Source organism: Aulostomus chinensis, chromosome 11 (assembly GCF_037954235.1).
Source record: "Aulostomus chinensis isolate RoL2024-O1b breed Wild chromosome 11, RoL_Achi_v1.0, whole genome shotgun sequence".
Classification (NCBI taxonomy): Eukaryota; Metazoa; Chordata; class Actinopteri; order Syngnathiformes; family Aulostomidae; genus Aulostomus; species Aulostomus chinensis.
Window position 1 is genome coordinate 10,067,326 of NC_141330.1, and position 20,129 is coordinate 10,087,454.

The 20,129-nt window shown below is 43.2% G+C and overlaps 1 protein-coding gene and 1 long non-coding RNA gene across 2 annotated transcripts in view; one reads left to right on the plus strand and one right to left on the minus strand.

Annotated features, from left to right (window-relative positions):
- Positions 1-10,542: 10,542 nt before the first annotated feature.
- grin2db (glutamate receptor, ionotropic, N-methyl D-aspartate 2D, b) overlaps positions 10,543-20,129 on the minus strand; it is a 50,025-nt gene continuing 40,438 nt past the window's right edge. Inside the window, exons 15-16 of the mRNA XM_086218289.1 lie at positions 15,090-15,325; positions 10,543-14,380 (exon numbers count right to left, since the gene is read on the minus strand). Of these exons, the coding sequence (XP_086074415.1) occupies positions 11,171-14,380; positions 15,090-15,325 (3,446 nt within the window). The 3' untranslated portion in view covers positions 10,543-11,170. The remainder of the gene's footprint in view (positions 14,381-15,089; positions 15,326-20,129) is intronic.
- LOC147253230 (uncharacterized) overlaps positions 16,630-20,129 on the plus strand; it is a 29,165-nt gene continuing 25,665 nt past the window's right edge. Inside the window, exon 1 of the long non-coding RNA XR_015118536.1 lies at positions 16,630-17,042. This is a non-coding gene — a long non-coding RNA (uncharacterized LOC147253230). The remainder of the gene's footprint in view (positions 17,043-20,129) is intronic.

A 20,129-nucleotide genomic window follows, 5' to 3' on the forward strand; every position in this document is an offset into this window, starting at 1 on the left:
TTACGAAAGTTTAAAACTGCACAGACTGATGAGAGCAAATTAAATCAATCACATAAAGATTTTTGTTTCACGATGTTCCAGGATCCAAGTTGGTCAAGACATTGAAAAACAAAACAAAACAAAAAAGGTAAATAATAAGTAAGTCTTTAAGTGGTTACGATGCATTCACAGTCCCTTACACACTGCTTATTCGGCCGCAGGATGTTTATGCTCCATGAAGCAATTTATTTCACACGGCAAATGTGTATATTCTGTTCGCTAGGATGTCAAGTATGCTTCCAATTTTCCTTCTGCTTCCATCAATATTTCATGTTGTATGTATATTTTTTGTCAATTTAAACAACCAATTTTCTTTTTTTTTTTTCAAGATAAATACAGTAGAATATTTGTTTTTCCTCCTTCCACTGGGCAGAGTTTAAGGCCATGAGAATAATGAGGATTGGGTCACGGCCAAGCCAATATTCTACTAACACAAGCAAAACAGTCATGTGAGCTGAAATGTATTACTATTCACAGTATGTGCAAATGACTAACAAGAACTCAAATCCTCAGCTGTGGGCTGCAAAACCTTTTCTTGCTGCTGCAAGGAGGAAAAGAAGGTTGTGAACAAAATGTGCTCGAGGGGAAGGATGAAAGCAGGAGGGCAGGAGATTCAGCGTGAGAGGGGCGATCGGATAATGAGGCGTTGGGAGAACAAGGTAAAGTCTGAGGATATCTTAATCTTCATTCCAGCATTCGAGGATAGATTCCCTATGGGCAGGTGGCACATGCGCATGCACACACACACATGCACACACACACATGCACACACACACACAGTTTTGGTTCCACAACTTATAGGACATTACATTGGCTTCTATTAATTTCCTGGACACTTACTATATTAAATACTACAACTAATTTAGGCCTTCAACCAATCTTCCCTAAAAAACAAGATATTTTCTCCTCACACACACACACACACACACACACACAAATACACTAAAACACACGCACACACACACACAGAGGTAACGTAAAGTAGCACAGAAGACAGAAGCATGAATAATTATTGTGTCCTAGATGTGGTGGTAATAAAACAGCATGCAATGATAGTGCCTGTGTCCATTGATGTTGCTGCTATTTCACAACAGCTCACATTAAACGATACATACAAACACTATCTAGTAGCAAGCATTAAACACTTAAAATACATATATGACTGGCAAAGAAAACATGCACAATATCCACACTGGAACTTAAATGCTAAGGTGATTCATCCTGATGAATAGTGATCTGCAACAATTTTAATAAATAACTGTGATTTATAGCTCTGGGGCAACCATAGAGAGGAAAAATGTGGGTTAAGTTGAGACCACAATATATGACATGTTCCCTCAATTTAGTTTTACAAATATATATATATATATATATATATATATATATTTACATCTTGACACCATGAAATACTTAAATTGAGGCAAGATGTGTCATTCTTTTTCACGCCCAAAATTTGATTTACTGTACTCTCTATGGCCACTCAAGCACAACCACACACCACCGCGTAGTGGCTTTAAGTAATTTTTCAGGAGAAAAAAAAGGCAATACTTTCTCTGGTCATAGCTCCTCAAATGTGAGGATATTTCATCTTTGTATTATTGCAGTAATGTGTTTTGGATTGATGACTGGTAAGTTGTCACCAATTGGACCATGTGAAAATGAAAACACAACTGGAATAAGCATTTCCAGCAGAAAATTCAATATGATTGCTGCGAGCCGCTGAAGCAAATTGAAAGATGCAGAAGGCAAGAAGGAGCTGAAATGAAGCATAAAGGTCCTCATACAGTGTGTTATAATGCATTCACATTAATTAGTAGCAGTTGTAACCTCTTTGTTAAAAGCATTTTGGGTTTGGGGCAGTGTACAAGTGTGTATCTATGTCATTACAAGTACACTTCCTATATCAGCTTGATCATCACTACTGCAGGATGTGAGATGGACCTGCTGGCATAATGAGCTACAAAAATAATTGAATTGCTACTTCAGTATAATAGCTTCATTTTAAGCAGACTGGTGAAACCAAATAAAAGGACACAATTCCATTTACGATGGCATTTGCATTACTGTGAAGACACTCAACATCCATTAGCATTACAATTAATCAATCACAGACTGAAAGAAAAACACTGTAACATACAAATGCACACATGTAACAGTGGAAAAATGGATTCTCTCCTCAACTTTGTCATACTTGTCACTCCCACACACACAAACACATGCGGGAGTGTGATATCAGCTGAGGGTCGGTTAGCTCATTTGTCTGTGGTCCAGTGTGGTTCATGTGAAAATGTGAGGAAGTGAGAGATTGGCTGTGTAACCAGGAAAAAAAGGAAAAAAAGAGACCCTTAGATGAAAGGATGCTTGGCTGTTTTTTCAACTTCAGAGATCAAGCCGATGAGTTGTAGAACCCTGCGGCACTGCACACATGATGAAAGAGAAAACAGCGCTGTCGTTGCACTGAATATATAGATAGATAGATAGATAGATAGATAGATAGATAGATAGATAGATAGATAGATAGATAGATAGATAGATAGATAGATAGATAGATAGATAGATAGATATAGATAGACAGATAATTGAAAGAAAATCAGAATACACACAACAAATATTGGGAGAATACAGAGAGCTCACAAGAGCTAGACGTGCAGGAACATCAGGGTTCTGCACTGAACTGCAAGACACGACAATAGTGTCGTGAGAGAGAGAGAGAGAGAGAGAGCGAGAGAGAGAGAGACGGACAGACAGAGAGAGAGACAGACAGAGGCAGAGAGACAAAAAGAGAGAAAGTGTTAAGCTGTGCACCACTGACATATGTTATAAATCCCCAGGAAGCTGTTGGTAGATCAGTACAGGATCAGTCTGCTGCACCTCAGCAGGGACATGGCGCCCTCTTTCCATTCCCACACACCGCTGCTGGCTCAGGGATGTGTGTATGTGTGTATGCCTGATCCTAAAGTTGGGACAAAGGACCAGGAGGTTCTGCAGGGGAGGGGGTATGGAGGACACAGATGGGAGGGGGCAGGTGTTGGTGCTTCACAGATGAGGGAGATGTTTTTGTAAGCTAACCTGGAAGTTAGCGACACCATGGCTCCCTCCAAAAAAGCCGATGGGAGTTTAACACAGGATTTTGGGTTATTGCAGAGAAGTAATTGAAGAGTACGAGACACATTTGATAAAAAGAGATGACCTTCACAAATTTTAAAGAATAAATGCAATCCTTACAATAACAGATGCTGTAGACGCATGACCTAAACATCCCCACAGCTGGGCTTTGCAGTCTGTCTCACATCGGCATGATTTCAATGACAATGTCTCCTTTAGTTTGCCACAACTTTTTAAAGATTCAAATGCTTGAAATAGACCATGTGGTATTTGATACCATATTATAAGTCTGTGTTAACCACTCATATTATTTCAAGCATTTAACCATAAATCCATTAAAAAAATCCCACTGACCTCCAGATGAGGGAACCGTGCGTTCAACAACGCTAGCTTATTTCACAGTGTTGGGACTAATTCCTGGGCCATTGTAATGACAGAGTAGCATATGTTGCAACATCAAGCTAAACTACAGTTGATTGGCATGCACCACTAGAGGTGATGCCTCAAATAAAAAACTGCAATCATTCATCAAACCTCCAAAAAGCCACCTACATCACGGCTGGCATCTCTAAATGATGGAACACAATGTGAGGGATAGAAATCCCACATGGGAGATTAAAGATCGCTTCATCCCATCCACCCTCACATCATAGCCATTAGAGAGAAAAGCATAGTACTGACCTCAGATCAGTGTTTGGGGACACTATGATCCAACTGCCTGTAACTCAATCTTATTAGAGCGTTAAGTCATTACGGCATGTACACACAGAGGCCTCACAATGCAATTAGCCATTAGCCCATCACACTGACAAAGCATGGCTAATTAGCAGATCGCAGACACACAGGGAGCAGAACAAAACATATTAAATATCCCTGTCAACGTGCTTGCAGAATATCATGTGTCAGGTACTGTTCAGATGTTTTTTCATGGGTGGCTGAGTATGTATTTTAGGAACCAATCTGAAGTTGGGAAAAGGCGTTGAGAAGATTCTCCACGGACAATAAGTTTCACTAAAGTCAGTGTCATATTTATAGTTGCCACCGCATTTGAATTCAGTCAGTGAGGGGTAACATAACTCAAAACAAACATAAGAAAGCAAATGGCTATCAATACATATATGGTTCTACAGTTTTACAGAAGACTACAGAACGCTTCATCAAGGTTACGTCTGTCCAAAACTTCCACTCATCAGCAAAAAAACCCCCACATCCGTTTGCTGTCGTAGAAACGGTGATGGTCAGGTGGCTTTGATGGACGCTGTTGGCTGAAGTTGAGGAAGAGTGTTAGGTGTGTTGCTCTCTTTGAGGGTGAAAAAAGTGGATTTTGTCAGGTCAGCTCTGTCCAGATCAAAGCAAAAGTCTGACAAGAAACGAGAAACCTCTGAGGGATATGTGCAAGCAAGCACGAATACACACACACGCGCGCGCACACACACACGCACACGCACACACACACACACACACACACACACTGACAGAGGATCGCCTGTCAGAAACAAGTCTTTGAGCTCCCCATAAATTTACTTTGAAGGAGCTCTGACTGGGTAATAGCTTGTATGGAAAATACTGCCATAAGTGGGAACACACACACACACACACACACACACACACAACCTAAGCGCACACATTCTAAAGCCACTTATTTGTAATGACATTCGTGGCAAAGAAATTGGAAGGAAACACAGCACCACTGGCATTAATTAAAGAGAATCATATTTTATGAAGCAATTCTCAGGAAGTAAGTGCAGCACTGACCCTCCAGCCCCACCCCAGACAGACAATGTTAAATAAACTAACACATTTGAATTAGGGCATAGACCAGACCAGTCTGGGCTAGGAGCAACATCATCACCCTACTAGCAACCTGCCTTAGCAACCTGTAAGTAGGCCTGTAGTGTTGGAGAGGTTACTAGAGCAGAACTGGGCCTTGTACAATGCTGAAAACACACACTCTGGTTTCTGTGGGTATATGTGGCCTGTCACCCTAGACCTGGTGAGTACAACCAGTGGCACTCCTGTATTTCCGTGATATAATTCATGGCCGATGAAGCCAATGAGGACCCTGTTTGTATTCTGGAGCACTACTCGTATTGCTTCCCAGGTCATGGGCCGATAGAAAGAGGATGAGGTTGAGGCTGCACCCGGATCTCTTTCAAAATCAGGCACTCGACTAGCCTGGAGCACGCTGCACTAGGCTGGACTGGACTGTTCAATGCATACAATCTGACTAAACAGTACATCTAATAAATCGAAGCAAATTAGGACCACAAGGTAAATCAAAAGAGGAGCAAATTGGCAAAGAATTACAAATTGAACCTGACGACTCTAAACAGAAGGTGATGGATCGGAACAGGCAGGACAGTGCAAAACAGAGTGGAGGACTACAGGGCAAACACATGGAGACAGAAAACAAGCAGAACAGTCATGAATGTACTTAAAAAAAATCTCCCAGAATCAAAATCCTCTGAAGACTGAAGTCCTCTAACTGGGGTGGAGGTCTGTTGCTCTTTCCAAAATATTAGCCATTGTATGTGTATGTATTTCTGTGTGTGTGAGACGATCAATTTGAGGCAATGCAATAGATTGCAGCTTCGCGAGGGTTAGGAGAAGATGAGGATCATTGGCTGAATGGTACACGCATTGTGTGTTAAATATGCATGCGCAGCAAAGTGTGTGTATATTTTTTCAGAAATAGCGGGAGAGGAACAACAGAGGGAGACTGACGTGAGTGAGAGCACTATAGAATCATACTGCAGTGGGTTAGTGCACGTGCAATAGACATACATGGCAACATACGCACACACAGTCAATATTGGGATTAGACAGCTGCAGTCCTGACTGGTCTCAGGCTACCAGTGATGTGAAGCCTTTGGGATGACATGCGGGGCAGGACATACTGAAGATTACACCGCGGAAACTCAAAATCCTGCCCAGTATATGAGTCCAGTTTCTCAAGTCACAAAGTATGTCAATACACTTAATGAAAGACACAATCAACTAACAAGCTGCACGTGAGATATACGGACTTGTTTTTAGAATTGGAACAAGTACAGTTCACCTGTTTCATAATTTTACTAATTACAAGCAAAAACAAAAAAAAAAGGATTCCTCCTTGTACTGAGTAAAATTATCTATCACAGGAAAAGTTGAAATATACTTGTTCCAACTTCAGCCGGGCAGTAAAAGCCTCTGCTGATACCAGGTGATAAAACACAGGATGCATTTAAATCGGTTAATTTAAGAATCACAACATGTGCAGAGGGAAGGAAAAGACTTTGAAAAGAAGACTGAAGCAGAGAGTAACACAATCATATTAAGTTCTACTGTGACACCCTTTCTGCTTAGAACAGTTGTGTAGCCACTGCGTACATTCTAAAAAGCAGGATCTAATGCTAAGGCTATTGTTATTCTGATTAGCAGTGGTCTAGTTTTTCTTTACTGTTCTCTTTTTTTCAACTTGATCTCATATAAATGTGTGAAAGCACTAAAAGCTCTTAACACTGCATTAGCCTACACAGTAGTAGTATGACAACAGGAACCAAAATTTTCACAACATGCCACCACAAATTTTCTGTAATTTCTGATTTTTCTCTTAACTTACTGTCTCATACTGCTCTGCACTGAGAATTCTAAGCTAGTTTCCAGAAGGTGAAACAAACACTACAAGCAAGAGTTTTGTGCCAAGTACCGTAGAGCAGAAACTCAGTGTTGCATGAAAATGACACAAAGCAAAAAAAATGCAGTCCTTTACGAAAACCACATCGAGACTGAAGTTCTACTTGTTTGATGGTGTCTCATATTATCGTGATTGTGTCATATCTTCTAGAAATTAGACGGATATACTTGGCAAGGTGTTGCATGGTAATGTGATTTGAACACTTCTATCAATGCCACTTCAAGCAGAACCAGTCCAGTCTAGATCAGCATCGACACCAGACTTGTCACCACCAGCTGCCCCTCAGCACTCTTCCAAAGTGAGCTTTTAAATATTTCACCTCCCATTGATTAAGGTCAGGACTGAGCAGCAGAGAGCACAGCAGATCTTTGACCAGTGCTTTGGGGAAAGTGAAGGACATTATGCTATATTACCCAGCAGGCACCAGGTGGTGGCCGTGCAGAGGACACCATGGCAACGCCATGAAAATGCCATGGCAACACCATAGCAACTGTGGCCTCATTTGCTCGCTGGTGGTGTGGTACAGCCCAGACTTGCTACAGTGGTGTGGTCGTCAGATACACACTTCAGTCACATCATTAATAGTAACATTGTTCATTAAATATTTCATCAGTCAATTAAGTGATCATCATCAACAATCAGTCAAAAGGAGCAAGAACACAGTATCTACTGGTCTCTGTTTTTTGCTAAGTGAGAGACAGAGGAATGAGCTGATTTAAAAAATAATGAGATGAAAAGGTAAGAAAAAAGAGGTAAATGACGTGCGAGATGTGCTCGGCCATAAGATGAAACGTGAACGGAAAAAAGGTGGAGAATATTGGTAGCTTGGAAATGAAAACTAGGAAAAAGAAAACCGCAGTGAAGAGCAGGATAGCAAAAGAGAAAGACAGCAGACTGTGTGAGAGACACACTGATGTGTAAAAGCAGCAAGTGTCAAAACGTAATTTTAGGTAGTACGAGAGGAGTGACAGACTGATAGCTATAGTAGATACAGATGAATAGAGAGTTTAGACTTTTACTTGTCTTTTTTGTCACAGGCACTAATGTCTTCACAGTCATATAGGAGGAATCAAAATTCAAAAAAATGATTTCAGTGTCTAGAATTGCTACAAAGCTAAAACATTTAAAACTATTTTCATCTAACACTTCCTCCAAATATACCAAACTTAACTAATATATATATATACCTGTATGTATATATATGTATATATTTATTTGTACATATATATTTCTTTATAGATAAATGATAGAATTCAAATGATAATTGAATACAATAAAATATCTCAGGTAAATCACAGTATAACATGGTACATTCTCAAAAACATAGTATATTTTAATATATTCTTTTTTTCTCAGCATTAAAGAAAATTAATTAAACAAAATAAGCAAAAGATTTATAAGTCACTTCTGTTCATGCAGTCACAGACTTAAGTATTAGCGCCTCAATAGAAATCAATAATGCTCAATGACATACCAGGTTAAAGCCCTGTTGAGTGATTAAACATGGTTGTGTTCTACAACACAGGAAGCAATCAAACTGTTGCTGTGGTTTCCAGCATTGGGGTGGTGAGTAGAACGAGTACCTCGTGGAAAAGGTGGCGGCCCTGGGTCCTAAGCATTTGCTACAATTTAACTACACCACTCTCCCACAACAAATCTTTGAGATTTCATTCAGTTAAACATGCAATGCTTCTGGGGCTTTCCAAATAATGAAAATGACAAAAGCATTTCTCTAAAACAGTGACAAGATTGTTTTAAAATTTGCCCCACGCAGATCTAGAAAAAAAAGCAATCCATGTGCAGATAAAATATACAGTCTGCCCTCGTTGAGAGGCAAAAGGAGTTAAAAGGGGAATAGAGAAGGTCAACTAACCCTTCGATCTGTGACGACATGCACAAACAACGCACAGTCCCTCACGTAGCAGGTCAACCCCCCCTCCTTCAAGCCATAATCAACAGCATCCAAAAGCTACAAAGTCTAAAAGTAGATGTTCTTGCTACATCATGACAAAGCTACATTCAACTACAATAGAAGAAGAGCTGGGCTGTGGCTGGTCTTAGTGTGAGAGATGAAGTGGATATGTTGACCTTATGAAAATGGAGTCTATCCATTACAACGTTGGCACAGTTTACACAGTGGATGGCTTTTGGCACACCTGACAGAAAATGCAATGCTACAGCTCTGTACTCTCACACCAACACAAAAGCATTTCATATTGTCAGCCAGAGCCAGCTGCTGTAGTCTCATTAATTAAAATCACATCTGACCACATTTAAGAAAATCGTTAAAGATGTGGGACATCTTGACTCCGGCTGAAACAAATGTTCTAAAGTAGAGAACTTAAAAAAAAACAAAACAATTACAACATCTCAGATGCAAACAGATGCCCCATTGCATCCCTGTCACATTGATGGTGGGAATATTGCTCATAGTCAAACAGTCATCTGGTAATCTTGACAACAGGAGTTATTACAGAATGCATTCAGTGAAGTCTCAGCTATTGTATGTGCATCTCAAATTGGGATGCAAAACATTCACAGCATGTCTTATTTGCCCAAAGCAAATAGTTGAAGATCATTTCCTCACCACAATTGTCTGTGGTACTTAATTATTTGAACCCAGTTACAATCAATTTTATTGTACATAATAGCAACATGAATTAGCATCAAGTTATTCTTTTTTTTTTTATTACATATTAGTAAAATATCTGACTTCTAGATTGTGCAGTTACAACTGTGGCACATACGTCTGAAAAATACAATAAGGAATTGTGCTTCAAACTCTGCCATGGTACAGTGTAGTACAATAATATCCTTGGAGAGCTTTAATGATGCATTGCTCTTCCCCTTGCTTCCTCTGAATATATCCTGACTTGCCACTTTCATAAAAGCAATAAAGTTCATAGCTGCACAGCCCTTAACTCTGTATTATGTAGCTACAATTATTAAACTCACCAGAAGCCTCTTATACAACTTTCTCCAAAGCTTATTTGAATATTATACAGCCATCTAGTGCCAATTACAGATATTGCACCAATCATCTGCTTGATCCACTTAAAGGATGGTGAATTAAGCATTGCTCACATGTGGGGGAAAAAAGGATGAGGGCTTTCTCTATGAAAACAAATTACTTGAAAACTAATCTTACTTAAAAGCTCTTGCGTGGAAATTTGGCACTGCTATTGAATCATTCCCACTTCCAACACTAGCCACATCCAGCCTCCTCTTTATTAAAACAGTAATGCAGTGAGAGAAATATAGTAATAGAATAAAAATAGGGGTGGGGAGAAAAGTCTGAGTAAGTAAAGAAAAGACAGACATAAACAAAAATTTGCTACATGTCCTTTTTTGTTCTTATTATTTCTCTTTTAAATATCAGTTTTTTTTTTGTTCAAATATTTTGATTTTGTGTGTTCCAGCTCTGGTTGGACCAGAGGTGACATGACAAGCTCCAAGAAGGAGAAGAAGTGATTCCTGTTCAGTCCGATTGGTTAAAACGGTTTCTAGTAAAACATGACATCACATAGATGGTCCTGGGGTAGAGCTAGATGGGTCTGATGGTGTCATAAGGTCAAAGAGCAAATAAATGGTACTGTCCTCATTGCCCTGTGAAAGGTGGTCAGGCTGACAAAGTGCATGAGAGAGGTGACTGAATTGCTTTTCATATCAACTGATTTACAAAAGGGAAGAAGAGAGGGCCGTCTCTCCAACACCAAGAAGCCGTCCACCAATTCTGTTCAAAAGCCAACAGCCAATGAGGACTGGGAGCCACAGTCTGTGGACCAAACACTGGCATCTTTTGGGAGACGGTGGGTCTCTCTACATCCCACCGAAGTGTTCTCAAAGCCAGAGGGAGGGAGACGTTTTGAGCATACATCTGCATGTGTGTGTACAAATATGACATCATTACTCACAGGTTGGAGACTACTCTTATCCATAGTTGTGACTCGGGGAGGGGAGAAGAACCGAAGATGACATCACAAAGCTCAACTCTGAGCGTAGAAGAAGTTCTGGGGTTGTTGTCCCCGGTGATGCGACCTCGCTTTCACTCTCATCATCATGGGAACCATCTAAGGGGATGTAGCTCACCCTGGTGTGGCGTCTCACCGTCGCCCTCACTAGAACGTGTACAAAGGAGCGGGTGGTAGTAGTGTTGCTCTCACACACATTAGTGTTAGCAATAGAACTACTATCCATATTTGTTCCCGCAGCGATGGTTGCTAATTGGTTACTGATGGTCACCAAGGCAGCCATATCTCTGGTGTCATCCCTGGCTCCAGCTGCCATGGCACCATGGTTTGGAATAGCAGTGGTGCTTGCTCCTACGTCTCCCTCTCTCCTGTCCCCCTGTCATACCTCACTCTCCAGGCTGGAGAAGTGGGCCGACCCTCGGCGTGAGCATAGACTCTTGGCTTTGAGTGGCAGGTGAGGGGAGTAGAACCTCCGTGGCTGTGGCACAGATCGCAGTCTCTGGTACTGGAGCTTGGCACTGGCCGAAGCCTGAGCCTGGCCCTGGCCGGCCATCCCAACCCCTGCTGGTGGTGAGACAGAAGATGAGGAGGGCGGAGGTGGAATAGGCATCGGGAGAGAAGATGGAGACATGGACGGCTGCTGGGGCGGCGACGGTGAGGCCTGAGGTGGGTGGTCAATGGGCTGTGTGCTGAGGCTGAGGTTAGATTGGCTGCCTGATTTGGCCTGACTGGGATCTGATTTGGGGGGAAGAGGCTTTGGGCGAGAGCCCCCACTGAAGCTGTGGCAGTGGGGGAGAAGCTCTTCCTGGCTATGCGAAAGTGGCGTGGCTCCTCTCCTGGAGTGGGACGTGTGCGAGCGGCTGTGGTGATGTGGGTAAGGATGGGGTTGGGGATAAAGGCTACAAGAACACATAGTGGCCCGGGTTGCCTCGTCCCCTCTGTCTCTAGCTCGCCCCTTGCTCTTCCCTCCACCACTCTTCCACTTCTTCTCTCCCTTAACAGGGATCTTGTCCATAGACCAGTATCTTCTAGGTGGAGGGAAGGCTGAAGGTGGTGGTGGCCACTGTGAGCCAAGCCCCCCACTCCCTCCCCCTGGACCCCAACCTACACCTGTTGCCGAACCCCAAAAATCAGAACCAATCCAGCCTTCTGCCCTTGTTCCCAGTAAGGAATCATCCCGACTGTTGATACTGCCACCTCTTTCTCTGGAGGGGTACGTTCCAAAAAACCACCCTCCTCCACCTATGCCCCCAATCCCAGTGCTTCCTCCCCCTGCACCACCTTCCCAGTACCTTTCAAAACGACCAAACTCCCCTGATGAGCCCTCATCTGAGTAACTGTCCTCTGCCCTTGCCCTGTCCCTCTCTGACTCAGACACTGCTCCCCTACCTGCTCTCCTTCCTCTCTCTTCCACCCGCTCCCTAACTCTTTCCCTCTCTTCTTCTTCCTCCTCCTCATCATCTTCATCATCCTCAGAATCCCACTCGTGAAAAGACAGCCCCTCTCTTGTCTGTGCTTTCTCTTTTTCATAATGCATTAACAAAGGACGCCGCTCTCCGACTCTACCGCTGCCTTCTCTGTCCATGCCTGAACTTCTCCTCCGCTTATAGGACGGAAGAAGCGGATGGATGGATGTCGGATGTGTATTAGAATCATCTCCTCTTCCATTCACCCAAAATTTGACTGATGCAGGCAGTTTGTTGAGGTTGGGGTAGCGCTTACTGGGAATACGATGTCTGGAATGTGGGCGTGAAGATTTTGGACGCCTTTCCCTACTTCTGCCACTGTCCTCCTCTTCCCTGCCATTGCCTGTGTCTCCTCCCTCATTCCTGCCTCTCTCCCTCTCCCCATCCCACGAATCCCTCTCCTTCTCTCCAAATGTGCTCCGATACTGGGCAGTAAAGGAAGAGTAGTCTTGCAGTCCTCCTTCCCTCTCTCCCTCTATATCTCCCTCTCTCTCCCCATCTACATCACCCTCCTCTGGCTCTGAACGTTTTCCTCCAGTTGATTTCTTCCTTTTCTTTGTCTTCAGTGCCTTTTTCTTCTTCTTTTTCACCTTTCGCCTCTTCCTTTCTCTCTCTCGCTCTCTTTCCCTCTCTTCCCTTTTTTTTCTCTTTTTGTTCTTTTTCTTTTTCTTCTTCTCTTTCTCCTTCTCTTTTTTCCTCTTCTTTTCCCGTTTTTGCCGCTCAGCATCTCCACCCACTCCACTCCGCTCTCTCTCATTCCAGCTTGCCCACCACTCTTGAAGTTGAGACAGTTGGCTTCCCCCTCTTTCTCTTTCCCTTTCCCTTTCTCTGTCCCCCCAGGATGTGCGTGGTTTCCTTGGGGGTATGGGTGGCGGCAAGCGCCCGTGGCTAAAGGAACGAGGCCGAATGATTGATCGTTCTCTCTCCCTCCCCCTCCCAAGGAGAAGGCTTGATTCTTCTGTCAGCTCCTCCTCATCATCATCATCCTCTCCGTCAATTCCTCCAGTCCTGTCCCGTGTGCTCCTGGAGGAGCTATAAGAGTACGTGGGAGAGCTGGAGCGAGAAGATGAGGCAGATGAGGACGTGGATGTGGATGAGGTGGTTGACGAAGAGGATGAGGAGGTGTAGTGCAAGGATGCAGAAGGGGAAGGAGGGGTATAGGAGGGGCTGAGGGGTACTGGCACAGGAAGTGAGAGCGGTGGAGAAAGGGGGCGTGCCCTCCTTCCTCCTCCCTCCCTCACTCCGTCTCGTGCCCCTCCCCTCCGCCCCAGGGGGAGAATGTTCTCATACAGTGGTCCTCCGGGTTCTTTGGGCTTCTTGGGCCTGCGTTTCCTCCAAAAGGATGAGGGGAGAGGGGGAGAGGGGTGTGGCAGTGGGGGTGTAGGAGGCAAAGGGGCTTGACTCTTAGGAGGCAGTCTAGGAGTTCCTAGAGGTTTAACAGCCCCTTTCCCCTGACCTCCGCTGCCACTGCCCACCACCCTCTTCCCCACCCCGTGGTCCAAGCCCTTCTCTGAGTAGAAGGCCACACTGGCTGGAGGGGGCTGGGGGTGGCCCCTGGGCATAGTCTTGGGGGTCTGGGACCCTGCCTGCTGCTCCATGCAGGGCCCCAGTCCCTCAGGGTCAATGGGACCATAGTATCTCTTATAGCCATCAAGTCCCCCACCCCCTCCAGCAGTTGAAGCCCAATTTGGTGGGACTTTCTGAGCAAAGGGTCCCATGTCAGTGATGGCCCCTCTTACAGCCATAGGATTGGTGGCTGTAGCAGATTTGGGTAGCCTCCAGCGATCCACCACAGCCAGTCTGCGATCTGGCCGAGGCAAAAAGGTGGAGCATGGGAGGGGTGCACCAGCGATGGGGGTATTAGATGGACCCATTGCTGTACCAGAATGCACCACGGTGGGAGGAGAGCCCGGAAGAGGAGTTTTGTAGACAGGCTGTGGTTGCTGTTGTTGTGGCGGTGGTTGCTGCTGTTGTGCCATGGCAATGACGGGGTTTGTCATAGACGTTGAGACAACATGTGGTTGGGACGAGACGGTAACCATCGCAGTATGATGATGAGTGGGCAAAGATTTAGTGCCACCTGGTGCTGTCTCATCCTCAAAGCTACAGCAGCTGTACATGCCCTGAGGAAAAGAGAGTGCAATGTCACCTCACTGTAAAACTGGAGTTTTTTTCAGTTGCCTGAATAGAATTAAAAATAAATAAATAAATAAATAAAAACAGAAATATACAAGCAATAGAGAGACAATCTGAATAAGTTCCAGTTTTTAAAAGAAATGCAAGATTGCTTTTTTTTCAGATAAACACACACGTCTATTTATAGTACAACTGTGCATTGTTTAGTTAATGGAATAACACATATAAATACATAAATTACAACCACATTGTTGGAAAAGTTTAAATTATCATCTCTGCTGCAATAATCCCATGCATATGGTAGGGGCTGGTTCTGTCAAGGTCATTGTCAAAGGAACAGGATATCCAGGGTGTGAGCAGAATTGAATTTCAATTAATCTCTCCAATTGACAGAGTGGAATTGAATTGACCTCAGACCCCAGACTTTCTAACACTCACACTCTGTAACAGATAAGGACAAACACGGGCAGAAACACACAGTCATACATGTGGATGAATGAGTGCACCGTCCTACTTCAGCTTAGTACAATTTTAGAGCAGTAATGTATAGAAAAACTGATAAATTTAGGTTTTAACAGAGGGGACATTTAAGCATTAGTTGTGGGAATGTCTACACATCATATTGCAGACAGTAAGATATGTCTATTTTCTGCAAAATCACAAAAAAAACAAGCACGGAACACACTGAAAGCTTACCCTACTGATTGCCAAGAGGAAGTCCAGTTTGCCAGAACTGGTGGCCATGCAGTGGCGTAGTTTCCAGTAGACCAAGTGTTCCCAGGCAAACACCAGCAGACTGAGGCCCATAGCCACCAGCAGCATGTAGAAGACCCCGGCCATGTTGTCAATATCTAGTTTACTGCTCATCACCTCGATTTTGTCATTATGGCAGATACCTGACAGCCAGAGGCGCTCCAACATCTCAATCTCATCTGGAATAATGGGGTGATGAGAAAAGGTGGGGGAGGAAGAAGAGGAAAAATGGTCAATTGATGAGGTTAAAAGGGGTAAAAGGAGTAAATTACAAATAAATTGGGGAAACGGGGGATGGAGAAAACAAAGACTGAAAGGCAAAAAAAAGTAAGACAAGACAAAGCGGTTAAGACAACAGGAAAGGTATAGTGTTTATAGTGACGGAGCAGATATAATAGGGTTAGGGTTAACCCTGACTCTAACCCCAACCCTAACTCCCACACACACCTATGTTTATCATCCAAAACTGTGGGTTTTTTACATCTTTATTCTACATCAAAATTAGTCTATCTATGCAAGGAGCAGAATTCCATCCACAGAGCTTGCCATGTTGCATCAACAACCTTCATGTTATAGTTTGCTTTGACAGGTTCCTTTAATTGTTTCTGTTAGTTTTGTAATCGCCTTCGGCTGCGTCCTCCTCAAATAAGCTAGCAGACATGTTCTGCCCTGCTTTTCAACATGGTTTTGCTTTGTTACACACAGCTATGTCGCTAACTAGATGCAATTTTGCAACTGGTCTTCTTATTTACACCAGGAATCAGCTGATCACTGAAGCTGGCTGTCATGGCGACTGCAACATCCCAGCAGAATTTATGAGGACACTAAGAGGATGCAGAGCAGGAACAAAGCAAACATAGAATAACAGAGGGAAGGAAATTTCAGCTGCATCTCCCTGTGTTATTCTGGGGAACGTGAAACTGCCGGACAAGATGAAATCTTTCAACATGGAACAAAAAAAACGGTTGTAGTGCCAAAACAGAGGTTTTCGGTGTGTGAGGAGCCCCCCCCCACCCCGGGTCCCCAGACAGTTTCAGGGGAGGCCCAGTGAATGGAGGTGAAGGAATATTAGTTATCAAATGGCATCAAATACAGCAGTCAAAGTGTATGCGATATGGTCAGAGATACAATAGCTAAGATATACAGTCTTTGTGGAGAATTTTACTGTTTCTTTACTTTCCAAGAGTCAGAAACTAATTGAAAGAACAGGCTGTTTTCATATCTTAGTGTATTCTGAAGTTATTTAAAAAACAAAATTAGGCTTGTTTGGCTAAATAGTTGACTGTCTATGTGAACAAATTTCATAATAATGATGCTTGATCAGCCTCCAGAAACAAAACTAGTAAGATAGTGATACGTGATAGATAGATAGATAGATAGATAGATAGATAGATAGATAGATAGATAGATAGATAGATAGATAGATAGATAGATAGATAGATAGATAGGTGGTCAAAGAGACACGCGCATGCAAACAGGAAGTGATCGACAGAAGTAGAGTAAACGGCTACACGGGCATGTGCGATTATGATACAAGTTTCGTCTTCACGTGATAACCCGGATGGCGACATATTTTAGCTGTAACGAGAAGTTAACTGTGCTGCAGTTACGCTGCAGGAGGCTGCAGGCTAATGGAGTTAAATGGTTAATTAGCAGTTGAGCGGACTGAGGCTGCTGCTAACTCTGCTGGACACCGGAGCTTCTGGACTGTTTCCTAGCTGGTAACGAGGAACACCAACCGGACAACGATCTGAGCTGCCCGGGAATGCGGCGCTGGATAACCGTCCAGCTCCCTGAATTTGCCCGAGTTCCCAGCTCCTTCTCCTGGAGCGCTGACCTGCGAACCACTCCCGAGGACCACATGACTCAATTGAAAAAACAAAAACAAAAAAAAAGGTACTGCTGTTTCTTTTCTCCCTTTTTTGTCCTTTGATGAGTAGTTTAAGGTTCTTGCCATCAAAAACATCAAACTATTGATTTATTTATTTATTGTTTTTGCTGGTTTATGTACAGTTGCTTTTCATGCACCTCAAGGGAAACATAAAGGCAAGTGATTTATCTCGTGCAATTCTACAAATAGGCTATAAGTCTAAAAAGAAATGGAAAAAGCCAGTGCATGGTTTGCTGAGAGAAAAAAAGAGGGTACTAAGAACAGTGATTTAGGTAACATCCAGGAGAGACAGTCAATTAAATTTAGTTAGTTGTTTTTTGTTCTTTTAAATGGCCTTAAAATCAAAGGAATAAATGACTTATTTGACATTTGAACAGTTTCTGGGTTTGTGGGTTTTGGTTCTAAACCTATATGTTGGACTGTGGTGATGGTAAAAGGGTTAGAAGCCCAAATTTAACACATTTTTTCGCTTCTGATTCAGAAGCACATCTGCTGATACTGATTTTAATACCAGAGCACTTTTTCCTTAATAATTAAATGGAACTGTGACGTGTCTCATGTCTCATGGGAGTTTCATGATTCAGGGCAAGTTATGGAATATAATCTGGATTAGCACTATCATTCCAACACCCAATCTGTGCATGAAGTTGGCTGATATACAAGTAACACCAGTAGATATTTCCAATCTGAAATCCCATATACAAAGATAGATTTGCAGACACACACGCACGCACGCACGCACACACACACATGCGCACGCACACACACACATACGCACGCACATATACAAGGCACTATAATAAGCACCCAAGTGTGAGTTTACAGCATTGCTTCCTGTTTTCCCCATTACCCAAGGTGACTATTCAAGGTCAGAGGTCAGTAATGCAAACAGCTTGACTTTGCCCAAAGTAACGAAGAGGAAGGGCACTGAGACAGACAGAGAGAGAGGGTCCAAAACAATGAAGTTGCTCTTAGAAGTTAACTGGCAGCGACAACCTAATCTCAACATTGCGAGCAAAAGTAAATGAGGAGTGGACCTGGAGCAGCAGTGTGATGGTTGGAGAGGTTGCACAAGCATGGAATAGAGGGAGGGATGTAATAAGAGTGTTGGGAAGAATGTTTTATAAAGAGAGCACGAGAGTAGAATTCTCTCTTAGTCCATGAACGTTTCAGGAGAAATGAAACAGACAGACGCAGAGATGGAGGACGAGAGGCTGAGATTGTGTCATAATGACAAACAGCAGGAACACTCTTCAGCTTGAAGAGGATGAGTGGAAGGAAAGCGAGGGAAGACTGTGAAGAGAAGAGAACCGATAGGGAAGGACAGAGGCAGAGGGAGAAGATCATAATCATTTAATTGTACTGGAGGATGGTCAGGATCTCCATCAAGGTGGTAAACTCTGGGGGATTGAAGATTCCCCTCTGTTAACCTGCTAGTAAACAGCCAAGACCGCTTCACCTGCAACTCTGTCGTTCCATTTCTGACTTCACTGACCTGACACATCTGGGCTGTCCTGCTAAACCTGCGATCGGCTATGTGAGTGTAACCATAGTGATGGACAGCTAGAAGATGCAGTGTATGATTCATGATGGAATTAAGGAGGTGTACTCTCCAACAGAGCTTGTAATGAGAGCTTTCTGTTACACTAATAGCAATGGCAAGATGAGCAGCACCGCAATAACTAGGTCTTAAGGTTGCATTTTACTGCGTATTACAGCTTCTGAACCATTTCAGGTGGAATGGCTGAAACAAGCTTTGAAACCTGACAAGATACACTTCCACCTTCAACACCAGCACAGTTCTCTGGAAGAACTCAAGCTCCAGGTTTCTGCTGCTGCCATCTTTAGTTGTGATTGTGAAGCGTGGATAAGGCCTCAGTACTACCTATCCTACAGTCAGTGTGTGTGTGTGTGTGTGTGTGTGTGTGTGTGTGTGTGTGTGTGTGTGTGCGCACGCATGTGTGTGATTGAGTCATTCACAGGTGTGCCGTGTAACTCAATTACCCTTTCACCAATTGATTGTGTAACACTTAACTTACATGCCCATATAGATTATGAGTCAGCCAGAGTTGTTATTATTCACTGATTATATTAGCTAAAACTAGCCTGTAATGCTAGCTTTTGACAGCCAATATTGTGTGTTAGCTTGCTAGCCCTGATGCCTTACATGCCGATTCTGAAGAATACATTAAAATTGTTCTAACTGCAGTATGGTGCAATGTTACCTAAATGCAAAATGTAACGTGCCAGCTCGTAAGTGGTGTTCTGCAGACTTAAGAAAAGGTCAGTTCAGTAACGATCCCTTCAAAAGTCACATCATTATTACTTCAGTTTGTTTTTCTTATTAAGATATGGATATTATAATGGACCGGGTCTCTGTTGCACTATCAGTCAAAATCACTCAGCCTTTTCACACGGAAATCGACAGTCGTCAAATCAGTCCTTTACGATAACGTCATCGGTGCTTGGTGCTGCAGATGGTGCTTCCCTCTTTAAGAATCTGCCTCCATTAGCCAAACCAACCTACTCATAAATGTCTGGAAAACATTGCACGGCATAATATAACAAGCTCTACTAAACTTTGCCCAGCAGGAGACATCTGAATAAATAACAGTGTTTCATAATCTGTTTAGCAACAACACTCTCAAGGCTCACAGGTATCTCGTATTGTGCTGAACCAAAATCTTCCTCCGTCCCAAACCACAATTATGAGTGTCCCAAAACACCCCCATGTTCAGCCGCCTTTAATTTCAAGCCCTGTTAGATGAAGCCGACTCAGTCATGTGTGTGATCTGGCTAATGTATCTCCTGTAGAACATCATTAGCCCATCGGCCGTGGCCTGCAGCTACAGCAACAGATGGATGCTGCAGCCCACCGGCAGACTCGGGTAACAACTGCCTGCTTCAGATTCACTCATACATTTCAAAACTCAATGAAATGATCTGTTTTTAAAGAGTAACTAAACTTCCCATAAGAGAACATTCAGAGCTCGCTAACCAAACACTTGTGAATGATAGATTTGAACATGAGTATCTGCAGAGCCGATAAAGTTTGATTTCTACAGGAACCCTGCACCGAAACCTAATCTTAT